This window comes from Orycteropus afer, unplaced genomic scaffold (assembly GCF_000298275.1).
Source record: "Orycteropus afer afer isolate SDZICR_OR568_19922 unplaced genomic scaffold, OryAfe1.0 scaffold00029, whole genome shotgun sequence".
NCBI classification, from domain to species: Eukaryota; Metazoa; Chordata; class Mammalia; order Tubulidentata; family Orycteropodidae; genus Orycteropus; species Orycteropus afer.
The window spans coordinates 17,382,982-17,398,999 of record NW_006921616.1 but is presented as its reverse complement, the minus strand read 5'-3'; the positions used below and the strand labels follow the sequence as shown (position 1 = coordinate 17,398,999).

General features: G+C 36.8%; 1 protein-coding gene across 1 annotated transcript in view; it reads left to right on the top strand.

Annotated features, from left to right (window-relative positions):
* DCC (DCC netrin 1 receptor) overlaps positions 1-16,018 on the top strand; it is a 1,113,394-nt gene that overhangs the window by 969,515 nt on the left and 127,861 nt on the right. Inside the window, exons 18-19 of the mRNA XM_007935560.2 lie at positions 3,474-3,612; positions 10,990-11,097. Of these exons, the coding sequence (XP_007933751.2) occupies positions 3,474-3,612; positions 10,990-11,097 (247 nt within the window). The remainder of the gene's footprint in view (positions 1-3,473; positions 3,613-10,989; positions 11,098-16,018) is intronic.

Genomic DNA, 16,018 nt, shown 5'->3' with positions numbered 1-16,018 from the left:
ATATGCTGTAAGTGTCCTATCCATCTCCTTATAGTATTAGATTTAAGACTCACCAAAACTCTAAAGATAACTTTATCAGATAAGACAACCAATGAAGCATATGAGAGCATTAAAAATAAACAATCTCTTTCCATATACAGATTACCTAATTCTAAGTTTACTTTAAAAAGATGACTTCCTCTAATTTAAAGATTTTATGCTCGTAATTTCTGTACTTTGGAAGTACATTCATTTCACGGAATGGCCACAGCTCTTTTGCCAGATTGTAATATGTTCTGAAGGACAACGATTGTTCTCTGCAGAATGGTCTGAGTTCCAAAATTTCTTGAGACAAATTATTTTAGTTGCATGGTTAGTGCAGCAGAAACAGGATTATTGAGTCTCACAGAGAATGTCTATGAAGTGAGACACAACACAAAAACCAACCCTGGAAGGAGCTACTGATTTGTCTCATGGTTGGAAGTATGGGAATAGAGAAAACAAAAGATTTTAAACTGTTCATCTCCCCATAGTATTCCCTGATCTAAGGTTTTCAGTCACTAACATTCCATCTCTCTTCCCACACATGCACAGACTGTACATTCGTGCTCTGGGAAAAGGAAGAATTAGTTGGAGAGAGTTGGGTGGGACACATAGCAAAGATAAATCTAGAACGTATCTGATGCACTAGAAAAAATGCAAATTATTTAAACTTTACAAAAAATAGTAATAAATTTGTGTACATCTTTTGCTTTTCAAACCACTGTCATATATATACCATCACAGCCTCATGAAGTAGTAGTAAAGGCATATAAAAGACACTGAGAAAAAAGTACATACATGAGGTCCAATGACCCAAGCTCAATAATGAATTTTGCTACAGTATATCATGTCGTTTAACTTACTCAACTTCATTTTTCTTATCTATATAATGGGAATATTCACACCTATCATAAAAATAATAAGTAGGACTGTACATAATTGTGTGAATATATTTACCAAAACATAGGTAGGTTGCATGACTTGACAAAAATCCTCATTCAACTAGGTGGAACTCAGATGACCTGGTTTGTATAATCATTACTTTATATAATCAGGAAGATATAATTCTATCAAATAAAACACAAAGGGGGTTGGAAGCTAGTCCTTGAAATGCTATATGTAATTTTCAGTTTTGCTCAATCTCATTTTTCTTCAGTGTTTTCTCCACAGGGGTACCTTTCTACTTCAACTAGTTCCATCTCAAGGCATAATCCAGAAACTCATATTTTGATTTTGTATTATTCTGCATTGAATTTCTAGATCAAAAAGGATGATTCTCTACGATATCTTTGCTTCAAAGTGTTTAATCATGTGATGTTATAAGTTTTTCAATTCAAAATATATTTTTTGACTATTACTATTACCTTGTATTAACCAAATATAGTATGAGTGTTACTGAGGACACAACTTTGTCCTCAGCCACCAAGTTTCTTGGAACTCAGTAGGGAATTTAACACATGCCTAAAACTAAACATAGCAAGAGACAAGGTATGAAGTATAACAGTTAACATTTAATGCTTACTCTGGGCCAGCCACTATATCTTCCTGAACTTATTTTACTCTTTCAATAATGCTATAATGTCAATAACTATGGTATCCCCATTTTACAAATAAGGAAATTGAGAGTCAGAGAGGTCCTGCCTGAGTGTTCTATGTTCACATGATTTTCTAAAATATCTCTAGTCTTGGTTTATGATAAGTAGGAATTTACCATGAAGTTCCAGAGACAACTCAATAAATTTACAACATTTATAGAATGTATGTGTATCGTTCCAGAATATAAACAAGGATGGTATTGCTTAGTGACTTCCCACTAAGTTGTCTGTGTGCAAAGAGAGTGGCCTTATTGAGGATGGCTGTACTCTCTTCCTTGAAATATTTCTCATTGCCTCATTTCCCCTACTGTTTTCATTTCTAAAGCTTAGAGAATGATATTCAAGACAGTGGAGGTGGGAAAAATGGGAAGTGATATATTAGCATGTCAAGGACCAGCTGCCTGCCCCACTTTGTGTTTTATTTGATGTAATTCAATATTCCTGATTATACAAAGCATTCTTACATTTATCTAGGACACACATTTTTACAGCTATGTTTTAAGAAGAACTTCTGGTTTATGAGGTAATCTCTTTAATAGTATAAATGGGCTCATCATCATAACATTATTGGTGCAGTTAAATATTTATTTGATGCTGTAATAAAATGTAGGATTTTCATAGCTATAGCCTAAAAGGGACTCATAGTGAAATAAAAAGGATCTACCATATGAAAGTAGAGAGGGAGAAAGTGTATATGACATAGATGGGGGACAAGAAAGATCTTTCCTTGGTCTTCTAGACACAGATAGAGAAATAACACATGTAATAAGTAAAAAAAAAAAAAAAAAAAAGTAAAAGCAAATATTTGCCTCTGAAGAAGATCAAGATCTAAATACCAAGCCTAAATCAACATTTTAAAGAGGTATAAATTGCCTTAAAGTAGCCTGATCATATGGAATATCTCCATTAACTTGGGAGAGCCTGTGTTTTTCCTTTTGAGCCATTTTGATCTTTTAAATAAATAATGATAAATTACTGGCTACTAAAATTCCTTTAACCTATTGATTAAAAGACAAAGAATATATTCAGAAGACTTAAGTAATACTGGAACAATATTTTAAGGAGCCCTGGTGGTGTAGTGCCTACGGCATTTGACTGCTAATCAGAAACCTGACAGTTCAAACCCACCAGCCAGTCTACAGAAGGAAGACTGGGCAACCTACTTCCATAAAGATTTACCACTTCAGAAACCCAAAGGGGGTCACTATGAGTCAGAATTGACTCGATGGCAGTGTGTCTGGTTTTGTTTGGTTTTAACAGTATTTTGCACAGCAATGTAATTATGTAGTTTTCATCAAATTTGTCATTCATTTCCTGATCAGTTGCTCCCATGACCATGCTTAAATATGTTTAACATGAAATGTATTTTTTAAACATAGAAAAAAATATAACTCTAATAAATTAACTTTGCTATCAAAGATACAATGAAAATAATAATGGTAATCTATATGAAATGTTTAATATTAAAAGAACTGAAAAAACATTTGGGTTATGGTAAATTAAAGTCAGTGCAGACAACCTGAAAAATGAGCTCACAAAAAGAGATGGACATTGCCTTGTCACTACAGTTATTGTCTCATTTGGGAAAAGTTGTCAGCTAGCTGCCCCATTGGAACAACATATCACCTGATTCTACTGATCATGTTTTAGATGTAACGCTGAAAGCATAAGCTGGTTGACGTAAAGGAGAGGTAGTCTGTACTGTAGCCTAACATGTCAGCTCTTTCAAAATAGCCCTTTTTTCACTGGAGTAAATTAGTAAATAGTCTGGTAGTCTTAATAGTCTTTTTACATGTGTTGAGTTACTAAGTTGAGAGAGTTCATGTTTTTCTCTTTGCTTTTTTCCCACTGGTATAGTCAGAAGACACAACATCTCTGAGTTATACGGCAACAGGCCTCAAACCAAACACAATGTATGAGTTCTCGGTCATGGTAACAAAAAACAGAAGATCAAGCACATGGAGCATGACTGCACATGCCACCACATATGAAGCAGGTATGTGAAGAAGTGCTAGTTTGAAAATTCTGCTTTGGTAAGGGTGTTTCCTAGGTTCTGTGGAAGTTGGAACATAGGTACACGATGATGTCTCGGTTACACTTGAGCAAAACCAAAACCCAAACCCATTGCTGTCAAGTCAATTCCAACTGATAGTGATCCTGTAGGACAGAGTAGAACTGCCTCATGTCGCTTCCAAGGCATAATCTTTAAAGGAGATCTGGTGGTGTAGTGGTTAAGGCATATAGCTGCTAACCAAAAGGTCAGTGGTTTGAACCCACCAGCTGCTCTGCAGATGAAAGATGAGGTAGTCTGCTTCCATAAAGATTTACAGCCTTGAAAACCCAATGAGTACATTGACTCAAGTTGTGTTTTATTTATTTTTTTTCTGAGTTTTTACAGAAACAGCCACAGCTGTTGGTGGGTTCACAATGCCAACATTTAAGTTAGCAGCCAAGCACTTAACCACTGCACCAGTGTAAAACTTTCCTATCAAAAATATTTCATCCCTTATAGTTCATAGCAATTTACATATAATATCATTCTACCCACTCTAAAAAAGAAGAAAATGAGACTCTGATGAATTAAATAATCTGTAGCTTCTTTAAGGTGTTAATTCAGGTCATCTGATTATAAATCATCCTTTTTATGCTTTTAAACAAAGGCATAAATCAATCTATTGAACTCTGTGTATCGTGAAATGAATGGTATCATCCCAAAATATGTATTAATTTCTGGTCTCCATACCTATAGTGTGATTCTGTTTGAAAATAAGGTTTTCTTTTTTATGCCAATGAGGACATACCAGGGTAGGATTGGTCATAAACCCAATCACATCAGAGTTAAATAAAGCACAGAATAATCACAAAGTGCACATGGGGAAGACAGACAAGGGAGATATAAATACTTATAAGCCCAGGGATGCCAAAGATTGCTGGTGCTCACCAGCACCCAGGAGAGAGACCCACAAGGAGAATTAACTAGGCCAGCACCCTGATTTGAATTTTTAGTCTCCAGAACTGTGAGAAGATAAATTTCTATTCCTTAAATTCACCCATTTTTGGTATTTTCTGTTATAGTAGCACTAGAAAACAAAGACTTTGTCCAAAATTAATTGTCTCTGAGCAATATTCATGGTAGAGATTTGCTTTTTTGAAAGAAAATGGATGCAAAATAAAATGTTGGATTATAATTATATCCTAATGACTATTTGCACTAAATAACCTCAGCTGGATATGGGAACACGGTCCCAGTCATGCTCACCCAATGGAAGTAAGGCAGTACAATGGAATACCTTTATGCAATTTGAAAGAGTTTAAATCTAGAGTGATAAAATAATTCCCTGTAAATATGGCCAATCACATTTACCATAGATCATAAATGTAAAGTTTTTAACCTTTAGCATAGATGTAGAACACTTGGCATTTATAGTTCATAGAAATGCCACATCTAGAGAATGCAGGGTTTAACGTTTTTTTTTTTTTTTTTTTAATTGGTTTTATCAGATTTGGGGTAAACGAAACAACATATTTTCAAATTAAAGGGAAAATAAAAAGAATTATGCCAATAAAGCTGTTCTCTCTGAGTAAATTGAGTTTGTCTTTTTTCTTAGAATGTGTACCATGACATTGCAGTCCTAATCTTTATTCCACATCATTACATTAACCACTAGAGAGTGTATTGTGAATATTTTCACAATTTTGTGGGTACATCTTTCTAAATGAGTTTCCTAGTTGGCCCGATTTAATTCCAACATCCTCCTTTTCTATTTTATATGCTTTGCATACATTAACTCTCTGTCTCCCAGAATTCTGCCCTGGAAGCTAGTGTTTAGAGCCTCTTAGGAAGAATAACAACTCAGTGAGTAACCGGTTATGGAGACCCTTCCTTTCTTTTTTATTTAAAAGGAGATGAAAGAAGTTAATGTAAGAAATTTGGTGTTCCCCGGATGAAAGAAGAGCAATAATTTTCTCTTAATGCAAGCAAATTTATTACTTTTTCTCTTTTATAAACATGAAGTGCACACCAACACCTGACTTGATAAATGCACCTTATTGATTTCTCATCAATTTCCTAGCCTTATTGGGACACCAGTGGTGAGACTCATTGCTAGCAAAAAGATATTAAGTTGAAATGTGGTTAGTAGCAAGGGTGATTGTCAAATCAGATAATGATCCAGACCAAGGTGTAAATAGCATGTGGATGAGATCCCTGGGTGATGATGAGAAGCAAGAAGTAATTCACAAGTGCCTGCAGATTTTATAACTGTGAGAAAGAAATAAAGTGAATGAAATAACTGTAGGGTTTGCTTCTAATTCTGCAACAATGTGAAGACTGTCTGGGGATGCATTACTATGCCCTTGTGCTGAAATTGCTCATGATAAAAATAACAATGGCTGGCAAATTCTTGAAATAGAACGTTCCATTCTGTCCATGTGATACATCTTTCATTTTAGTCTGGTAAACGTTAGTAACATAAAAATAACTAGAAGGACATTGGAAAGCTAAAGAATTGAAAAATTAAAATATTCAGGCCTTGGGAAGAGATAGGAAGCAGCATTACTCCTAGAATCTAGAAAACAAGAACTACTGGAATGACCCCCTAAGGTCATTCTGAACTATTGCAATAGCGTGACTCCACGTCTTTCCTTCATGATATTAAGATTCAATTTCCCAGGAGAGGAAATCAGTTTGGCATTTCTTAAGAGAAGATCATACAACTTAAGAGAAGATGAAACAAACACCATGAACATTCCCAATTGATGTTCCTATCAAACCCCCATGAAACAGAGTGGAGATTGTTCTCCAAAGGAAAAAGGTGAGTACCTCTCTAAAAGAAGGAAGAGGGTAGGATGTTGGGCAGTCTGAGAAACAGATGTCAATTACAACTTCCACAACTGGAAATCTCTCAGATCATGAATGTTACCTCCCATGCATGCACTTAATGAAGTAATAGTTTGAAGTGGAGGGCAAATAATTTTCCAGCCAGAGAAACCACTGGACAGTGCTTTCTCCACTGGACTGAAATCCTAATGATGGATTTTCAATGATGTTCATTTGTAATTGTGAGGCACTGGGATCAACACTTGGTATCAAAAGAAATGCGATACAGGCTGTATCTTTGAGAGAAGTATAATGCAGTGAAGAAGAAAAGAAACACATTAAAAAATAATACCTGAAGGAACATGGAAAGTTCAATCATAGCATTTTGGAGAAGTTGAAATCAGAGCTAACTGATCAAAGGAACTAATTCTCTCTGAAGAAATAAGGGAAAGTTTCACAGGGGAAGTGACATTTGAGCTGTGGCCTGAGTGGCTCATAAGTTACTCATTCCAGGGCCTTCCAAAGGGCAAGAACAACGTGGGCAAAAACACACAAGCAGGTGTCAGCTGAGGTGTTCAAGGGACATTTATGAAGAGTTTTAAGTGTCTGGAGTATAGCCTTCATGGGACAAGGGGAAAGGTAACTATAAAAGAAAGTAGTGTCTAAATCCTGGAAGACCTGGTGTTTATTATTCATATATTTACCTTCCCTCCAGGAAGCTCTGGTGGCGTGCTGCCTAAGGCATTTGACTGCTAACCAGAAGGCTGGCGGTTCAAATCCACCAGCCACTCCTCAGAAGGAAAGTTGGGCAATCAACTTCTGTAGTGATACCACCTCAGAAACTCAAGCAGGGGGGTTTACCTTCCATCCAACATGGATGGGTAGTCATTGAAGAAGTTTAACCTAAAAGTATCCTGATCACATGAGTATTGCTAACAGATCACTCCAGGCAGCATTTCTAGAGATTGGAAAGGATCTGGCCAGACCATCTGCTCCCTTTAGTAGGGATCTCTGATGTTATTAAGATCACATTCTCTTTCCAGTATTATGGAATAGTGTGCAGTTCTTATAATAAAAATATGGAACACATTAATTCCAATAAGAGCCTCTCTATTCATTAAGATTCACCAAAAAAAAAAAAAAAAAACTCACTGCCATCAAGTAGATCCCTACTCATAGCCACCCCCACTGGGTTTCTAAGACTGTAAATCCTTATAGAAGGAGACTGCCCCATCTTTCTTCTGTGGACCAACTGGTAGGTTCGAACCACTGACCTTTTGGTTAGCAGCCATATGCCTTATCCACTACACCACCAGAGCACTTTCTAAGATTCACATGATTAAAAATAATAATAATAATAACTGAAATAAATTAATTGTTGGATTTATTTTTTCTTTTTTAATGACCATGTCTTCAATGTAATTAAGAGAATATTGAAGTTTTCAAGGATATCATTTTACTAGCATCCACAGTCAAAGGCCATGCAAGCAGTAGTCAAAAAATCAAATGACACATTGGGCAAAGCCACTGCAAAAGACCGCTTCAAAATCTTAAAAAGCAAACATACTACTTTGAGAACTAAGGTGCTCCTGACCCAAACCATGGTATATTTTCAATCACCTCATATATGTGTGAAAGCTGGACAATGAATAAGGAATATTGAAGAACAGATGCATTTGATTTGTGTTGGCAAAAACTATTGACTATAACTGGGACTGCCAGAAAAATGAGCAAATGTGAATTGGAAGAAGCATTATGAGGATGCTGCTTAGAAATGAGGATGACAAGACAAAATCTCATGTACTTTCAGGGGTGGATTACCCAGTAGGCTAAGTAAGCACAGGTTTACTTGTGTTTACTTACTAATCTTTAGTGAACAGTTTCATGTAACTACAGATTAGTAAGCACAAGTAAGCTCATACTGACTTGCTTACTGGGTACTCCCTCCCTGTCAGGGATTATAAATTTGACAAGATTCTTTGGTTCTGTAGTAAAGTGCTACGAGGTTGAGACAGAGACAGATGCCAGCCATACGTAGAAACAGAATCTTTGCTATGGCTTAAAGGAAAAAAAAAAACAAATGAAATTGTTCACTACATGTTAGTAAGTACCAAAAGTAAGTCTGGGCTTGACTGTCTTGTTGAGGAATCCAACACTGAGTGCTTTGAACATGCTATCAGGTGGGACCATTCTATTTGAATTTTAGCACAGTTAAGAGAAAGCAGACTATTGTGACTAGTTAAAAAGACAGATCTTTTAATTACTTTCATAATCTCAAAAATCTTGATCATGCTTGTTATCATAATGTAAGCAAATTAGTGACTCTATCTTACCATCCCATCTGGCCTAGAAAATATCTTGAATTAACTATTTGTGAGACTAACCCTTCTTTAAGTTCTGTTATCTTGCTCTATCAAATCTGTGGGTGTTTTTATTTTTATTTATCTATTTATTTTTTTAAGAAGGTCCCTACCTAGGGTTTTCAACTTCATTAACACATAAATATGCACTCTTTTTACTCAGGTATCACCCACACTTGACCTCAAAAAAAAAAAAAAAAATCCAAACTCACTGCCATCAAGTCAATTCTGCCTCATAGTGACTCCCTTTGGGTTTCCCAGGTGGTAAATCTTTACAGAAATAGATTGTCCAGTCTTCCTTCTGTGGAGAGGCTGGTGGCTTTGAACTGCTAGCCTTCTGGTTGGCAGTCAAATGCCTTAGGCACTATGCCACCAGATTGTTTATTAGCTGCTACTTTGTCCTCTCCTTCTTTTCCTTCTCCTCTGTGTTCTTTTACCCCTTCTCTTTTTCCTCTTCTGTCTTGGTTTTGTTTGGGTTTGATACTTGTAATTTCTTAAGTGCCTTGTGAGGACCTTACAATTATGTGCCACTTTTATTAACCTGAAATTCTAAGTGGCTTTGAGAACCAAGATTTTGAAATAAAATGGCCCAATAAATGGGAATGACTGGTTATCTCCTGTATTTGGCCCAATATGTGTAACTCCATTCAAAAGAGAAGTTGGAACTAGAGTGTTGATAAAGCTCAGATTCTGCACAGTAGACAAACAGAAGAATCAGAGAAAGCGGTGAGAGTAAGAATGAAGCAGTCATTCCCATCACAAGGTAACTACACAAGCATTCCTACATGGAGATCAGAGAGTTCTTCCAGAATCCAACTGTAGAATCTACTTATGTTCTGGAACTGCCCAAGTAACTAAAACAGATTATAGATAATAGACTTGGAGCACTGTAAGCTACCTAGAAGGAAAACTATCATGCATGCCAAATCATGTTACTCTTAGTTGGGTAGTTAGCTGTGACTCATGGTGACCCTAAGTTCAGCAGAAGGAAACATTGCTCAATCCTCCATCATCTTCATGATCATTGACATGTAAGTCCAACTTTGTGGCCATTGTTCACTTCCTTCTAACCTCCGGGCTCATCTTCCAGCACAATATAGGACAATATCTGTTGTAATCTATAGGAGTTTCATTGGCTAATTTTTATAAGTAAATCATTAAGACTTTCTTCCTCTTCAGTCTTACTCTGGAAACTCTGCTGTAACCTGTCCCCAGGTGTGACCCTCCTGGTATTTGAAATACCACTGGAACAGCTTCTAGTATCGTAGCAACGTGCCAGCCACTACAATAGGACACATGGACAGATGGGCAGTGGTGTCAAAGCACAGAAAGTGAGAAAGCAGGTGAAAGTACTGAACTGGTTCATTGAGTTTGCTGCTACCTTTAAAGGATGTTTCACTGACCACAGCATGTGGAAAAAGTAGCTTTAGTAAGGACAAGGTTTCATGTCAATACCCTCAGAGATTATTTACCTCTGCTGTTTTTAAATGTTACTTTTCTTGAGAAGATGCAAAAAATTTACCTAGTGGCACTGTGGTTAAAGCAGCTGGTTCCTAACTCAAAGGTGGAAAGTTTGAACCCATAAGATGCTCCTTGAGAGAAAGATGTGACAGTCTGCTTCCTCCATAAAGACTTACAACCTGGGAAACTCTGTATGGTTGCTATGAGTAGGGATCGACGTGATGGCAATGGATTTTGGTTCATATTGACCTAAGCAACATGTTTTCACCTGAGTTTAACTCGTATTTTCTTTGGCTTTTAAGGCAATACACACAGTAGACAAACAGAAGAATCCCGTAGTAGGTCCCATTTTTATTTATAAACCTTACAGTTGTAACAACATACTTTCTTCTCTTGGAGACATGTGGCCATCAGTCTCACTAAGTATTCATTCTTTGCTTTGTTGGAAATGGTTCTCATGTTTTTAGTGAAGATGCCACTTGAAAACGCTGGTTCAACTTTCCTCCTTTCTATATCCTCTCCTTTGGAAGTCACTTAACTTCCATGGACTATCATTAATTTTTTTTTTCATTGCTTTGCTTATTTAATTCAAATCCTTGAAATATATTGCAAATGGCAAAATAAACACGATACCCTTCATGATAGAGTCTGAATTGTCAACACCACGATTAAAAGTCTCACAAATGTCTGTTTTCTTTCAATGACAAGGCCTTGTCTCTGTCTCACCTCGCAGCCCCGACCTCTGCTCCCAAGGATTTGACAGTCATTACTCGAGAAGGGAAGCCCCGAGCTGTCATTGTGAGCTGGCAGCCTCCCCTGGAAGCCAATGGGAAAATTACCGGTGAGCATCTCAGCTAAATTTCCCAGCATTGCTCTGCCTTGGCCGGTGACTAGATATGTCTTGATCTGTGCAGGCCTTTTGTGTATTCCTTTTTTCTTGCAGCATCGCTGCTGACTCCCTGACCCTCTCTGATTTTCTGCCTCTGCCTCCCACTGACCATGGAATTCTTTTAATGGTGCATTCCGATCCAAACACAGACACCTCTCATTCAAGTTGCCTCATGAAGGATATGTATTTAAATTGATGTGGACCTTTTGTTTTTCATTGTATGGAGCATTCGGACAACCTTCTAATGGAGTGCTTCTGAGCATAAAAGATGAAAGAGAAACCGGTGGTTTGGCAGTTATGCAATACAAAAGACCCCTAATGACCACGTATTTTTGTATTGCATATAAGAAAGAGGTTTGTCTGGGGGTTTTCAGTTTCTCACTTAGCTTTTAGCTTCTCCCTGAAATCATAAGGTTCAGAAAACACTTAATATTGACTGACAGAAATTGAACTTAATGAATATTTCACAGTGACAGATTTTATTTTGCCAAATATTGCTGATAACATCCATGCCTAATTAAAGCATCCTTTAGAAGCCTGTAATGTTAATTTAGTATGAAAAATATAATGGAGTTCTATCAGGGATTGTGCATTTAAATAATCACTTTAGGCTTTTAATAGATGTCTCCATAGCATATCATTATTATGAAAAATATTGTATAATTCAGAATGGGCACATTATAGTCTAATTAACTTGAACCATTGGGTTAGGCACATGTAAGAGTCACTTTTTTTCTTTCTTGCATCCAAGAAGCACTGCTATAAATTAACAGAGTGATTCAATCTTTCTGTGATACAGAGATAAGTATGGAAAGTACTTTCAGATGATACACTTGCCTTATGTGAGTTACTTTCTGAATTTGCAAAATGAAAAGATAATGTGAAAATTCCAAACGTGATTTAAATTTAGGTTGAGAATTTGTTTTCTCTAGGAAATTGCTCTTAGTGCAATAACAAACAGAATTTTTATTTCAGCTGACAAATATGGGAAAATAAGAGGGACATAAAGTCTGAAATGCTCAATTGCCAATGTGCCAGAACTTTTAAATCTGAAGCTGGCTCATTCCAGTTTTTCTTTTCTTCTTCTTCTTTTATTTTTCCCCCTTCAATGTTATGATCTATTTGCTTTGGTTCCATTTCAGTATGTTGGTAGATTTTGATTTGTTCATATAATGACTATTTTATTATGTTATAACCAGTCATTGATATGCATGTGGTAAGTCAATAGATAAGTTTACGAAGAAAACAGAGTAGAAGTTGTCTAAGTGAAAATAAATTCTGACAGAAAAAATATATATATTTTTTTGTAAAGGATAAAATAAGTCATATACTGCCCAATTCTCCACTCTTAATTTCAATAAATCTCTTCAAATACTCACCTCACCAGAACCAATAGAATATGTTTTCAACTTGTCAGGAAGCTTAATTTTGCTTTTTAAAGAAAAAAGGGAAGGCTGGCCTATATTAAGAAATGCACATTCATCTGAGCAACAATGTTCTGTCTGTCAAAAAGTGTGTGTATAAGAAACTTGGTCCACATACTTTATTTACAGTTATATATAGTACAGCTCTCACAACTAGAAATCCATTCGTTCACTCACAATGGAAAAGTGATGGTCAGTGATACCTTTACCTTTAAAATCTTGGCCCATTTCTTAAAAAACAAAGATGTGATTAGAGTGTTGAGATATTTTTACTCAATTTATTAGAGAACAAACATTAACAACCCTTAAGAAATCTTCTGTTCCATGCTTATTTTGATTATTTCATTCAAATGGCTTCCAGGATGATAAAATACTGAAAATACCAGACCACTAGGCAGAGGGTCAAGGTTTGCTAAACTCATCTTTTTCTGTAAGTACGAAGACAAATGTGAGTTCCTTCCCAATGTGGCAAGCCTTCTTCTTGTTGTTGTTGTTATGTGCCGTCGAGTCAGCCTGACTCATAGCGACCCCTCCTTGGGTTTCCGAGGCAATATCACTACGGAAGTAGATTGCCCCATCTTCCTTCTGAGGAGTGGCTGGTGGGTTTAAATTGCCAGCCTTCTGGTTAGCAGTCAAGCGCCTTAGGCACCACGCTACCAGAGCTCCCGTGGCAAGGCATATTTTTCACTAAATGAGAACCCAGGTTCCCTTTGGATGTGTGTGTTCTCAGTCTTTTTGTGGACATTTCTTTCACCTGCCCTTAAATGTTTCTTAGAATGCGGGTCTTTTTAGTGATCTGAGAAAGAATAGTGAGAGTAGAATAGCTGTAGTTTTTCCTAGTCACTCTGTAGAAGCTAGTTCAACTTTCCTCCTTTGTATATTCTCACCTTTGGAAGTCACCTAACTTCCACAGACTATCATTAATTTCTTTTTTAAAAAAATTGTTTCTACTCTGTAGAAAAACCTACATTGTAGAGTTATTAAAATGCATTATCTCAGATGAGAAAGCTGAGACAAAGTTACATTAAACAAGTTGCCAGGGTAGCACAGCTAGTAACTAGTAAAGCTATGAGTTGAGGTGGTAGCGTAGTGCCTAAAGGCACTTGACTACTAACCAGAAGGCTGGTGGTTCAAACCCAGTAGCCGTTCCTTGGAAGGAAGATGGGGCAATCTACTTCCATAGTGATACTGCCTTGGAAACCCAAGGAGGGGTCGCTATGAGTCAGGCCGACTCGACGGCACATAACAACAACAACAACATGAGTTGAGGTCAGGGATTTCGGAACATATGGGTGGGATTTTTTTATCACTCCAAAGGGGGAAGATGTTGCCTGCTTTCCTTATCAATCTACCTATAAACACAATTTCCGAATCAATTCTTTCAAGGTGAAAAGTCCTCACTGGCCTGATCTCCTTGTTGGTAGGCATCATGCCACATATCTGGACCTTCCCAGTATTGAGCAATCTACCTTGCCTAGGAAAGGAACTCAGTATAAAGTGGGAGAGAAAAAGACAGAAGACTGGAGAGATAGAGTTGAACACATTATAAATGCTTTGGTTTTGGAATTACAGCTACCTATTTCTAGAAACAAGGAACTCTGGTGGCACTGTGGTTAAAGTATTTGGCTTTTAGGTCAGTGGTTTAACTCACCAGCCATTCCACACTAAATTTATAGTTTTGGAAACCCTATGGGGGTCTCAAAGAGTCAGAATCGACTCAGTGGTAATGGGTAGTGGTATTTCTAGAAGTGAAGTAAAAATGACAAATTGATTTTGTTATATTTCATACATGTTTTAACAAATGTGATTCTAGTGTGTGAGTGCCCAGTTGAGTTAACAATACCCAAAAGTCTTACAACCTATGATGGGATATATGTTGGGAGCTTTGGTGCCATAGTGCCTAAGGTATTTGACTGCTAACCAGAAGGCTCGTGGTTCAAACCCACGAGCCACTCCTTGGAAGGAAGGTTGGGCAATCTACTTCCGTAGTGATGTTGTTGTGTTATGTGCCGTTGAGTCAGACCCGACCCATAGCGACCCCTCCTTGGGTTTCCAGGGCAGTATCACTACGGAAGTAGATTGCCCCATCTTCCTTCCGGGGAGTGGCTGGTGGGTTTGAATCGCCAGCCTTCTGGTTAGCAGTCAAGTGCCTTAGCCACTACGCTACCAGAGCTCCCTCTGTGATACCACCTTGGCAATCCAAGGAGGTCGCTATGAGTTGGTTACTTAGCTAGTTGTAGTAGGTGACACACAGAAATGAGGTAGAAGAAGTAAAAGAAAAAGATAGGAAAAGAAACTTGGGCACAGAGAGATAGATACACAGGTACAGAAAGGGAGTGTGAAAAGCAATGGGTTTGTTCCAACCTGTGTGGTTATATAGAGATTCATAAGGTAAAACTTTCATGATGGATTTAATCTCCTTCAAATGACACTTACACATCCAAACAAAGTTGTATGCCTTCTCTAACACTGATTCTTAGAGATGTGAATGATGTGATCTGTTACTATTTTCTATCCTAGTTCTAGATTTCTTTCTTTCTTTCTTTCTTCTTTTTTTATTTTTTTAAGGGCAGATTTCCCCACAAGTATTGGGAAATTGCTCAAATACAATTTGAAGATGTCAGAAACTGATGCTTATAACTTCAACTTTAGTTACTTGATGCCAGAACTGTCATCTTTAAATCCTTAATTGAGAATTGAGTAATTTTTACCTAGGAGAAAAGCACAATGAAGGCAAATATTTTTATTCTTATTTGAGAAATGAGAAAATCAGAAATAAATGGGGTGGCCATGGGAGGGGAACACAATTCTCCAAACTTTCAGGTTCATCATGACTTACAACAGCCCGTGACAACTTTACAATTTCATTAAATGTTATGAATGTAAAACTTATGTGCTCACAGGCTGGGAGATTTCATTCAATGAGTGAGTTTCAATACCTATTACGTGAAGACTATTTTATTAGATTCTTTGAGGAATACAAAAGTAATATAAGATATAGCTCCCAATCCAAAGGAATGTTTTCAGCCTATTGAAGAGATAAGACATACCTATAATAAAAACTACATGATATTGCCAGTATCAGAGGTTCCCCTTCATTAGATGGGGTTCTTTGGAGACAAGGATGGAGATTGTGTGGCTTAAAATATATTAGGTGATTTTATTGGGGCTGAGTTATAAATGAATGAACATCCATGTGTCAGAAAATAACTTCTTCATCCAACAATATTTCACAATTCCTTTTCTAATTTTAATACTAAGCATAAAGAGGAGTCATACAGTCTTTCTAAGTTTTGATAATAATCTAAGATTCTTTATCATGGTACATATTTTGTCTTTTCTGATCTGTTAGAATCTTAAAATATTCATTTTTGCAACATCAACAACTCAAACTATATATATATATATAGATATATATATATATCTATATATATATATATATATAGTGT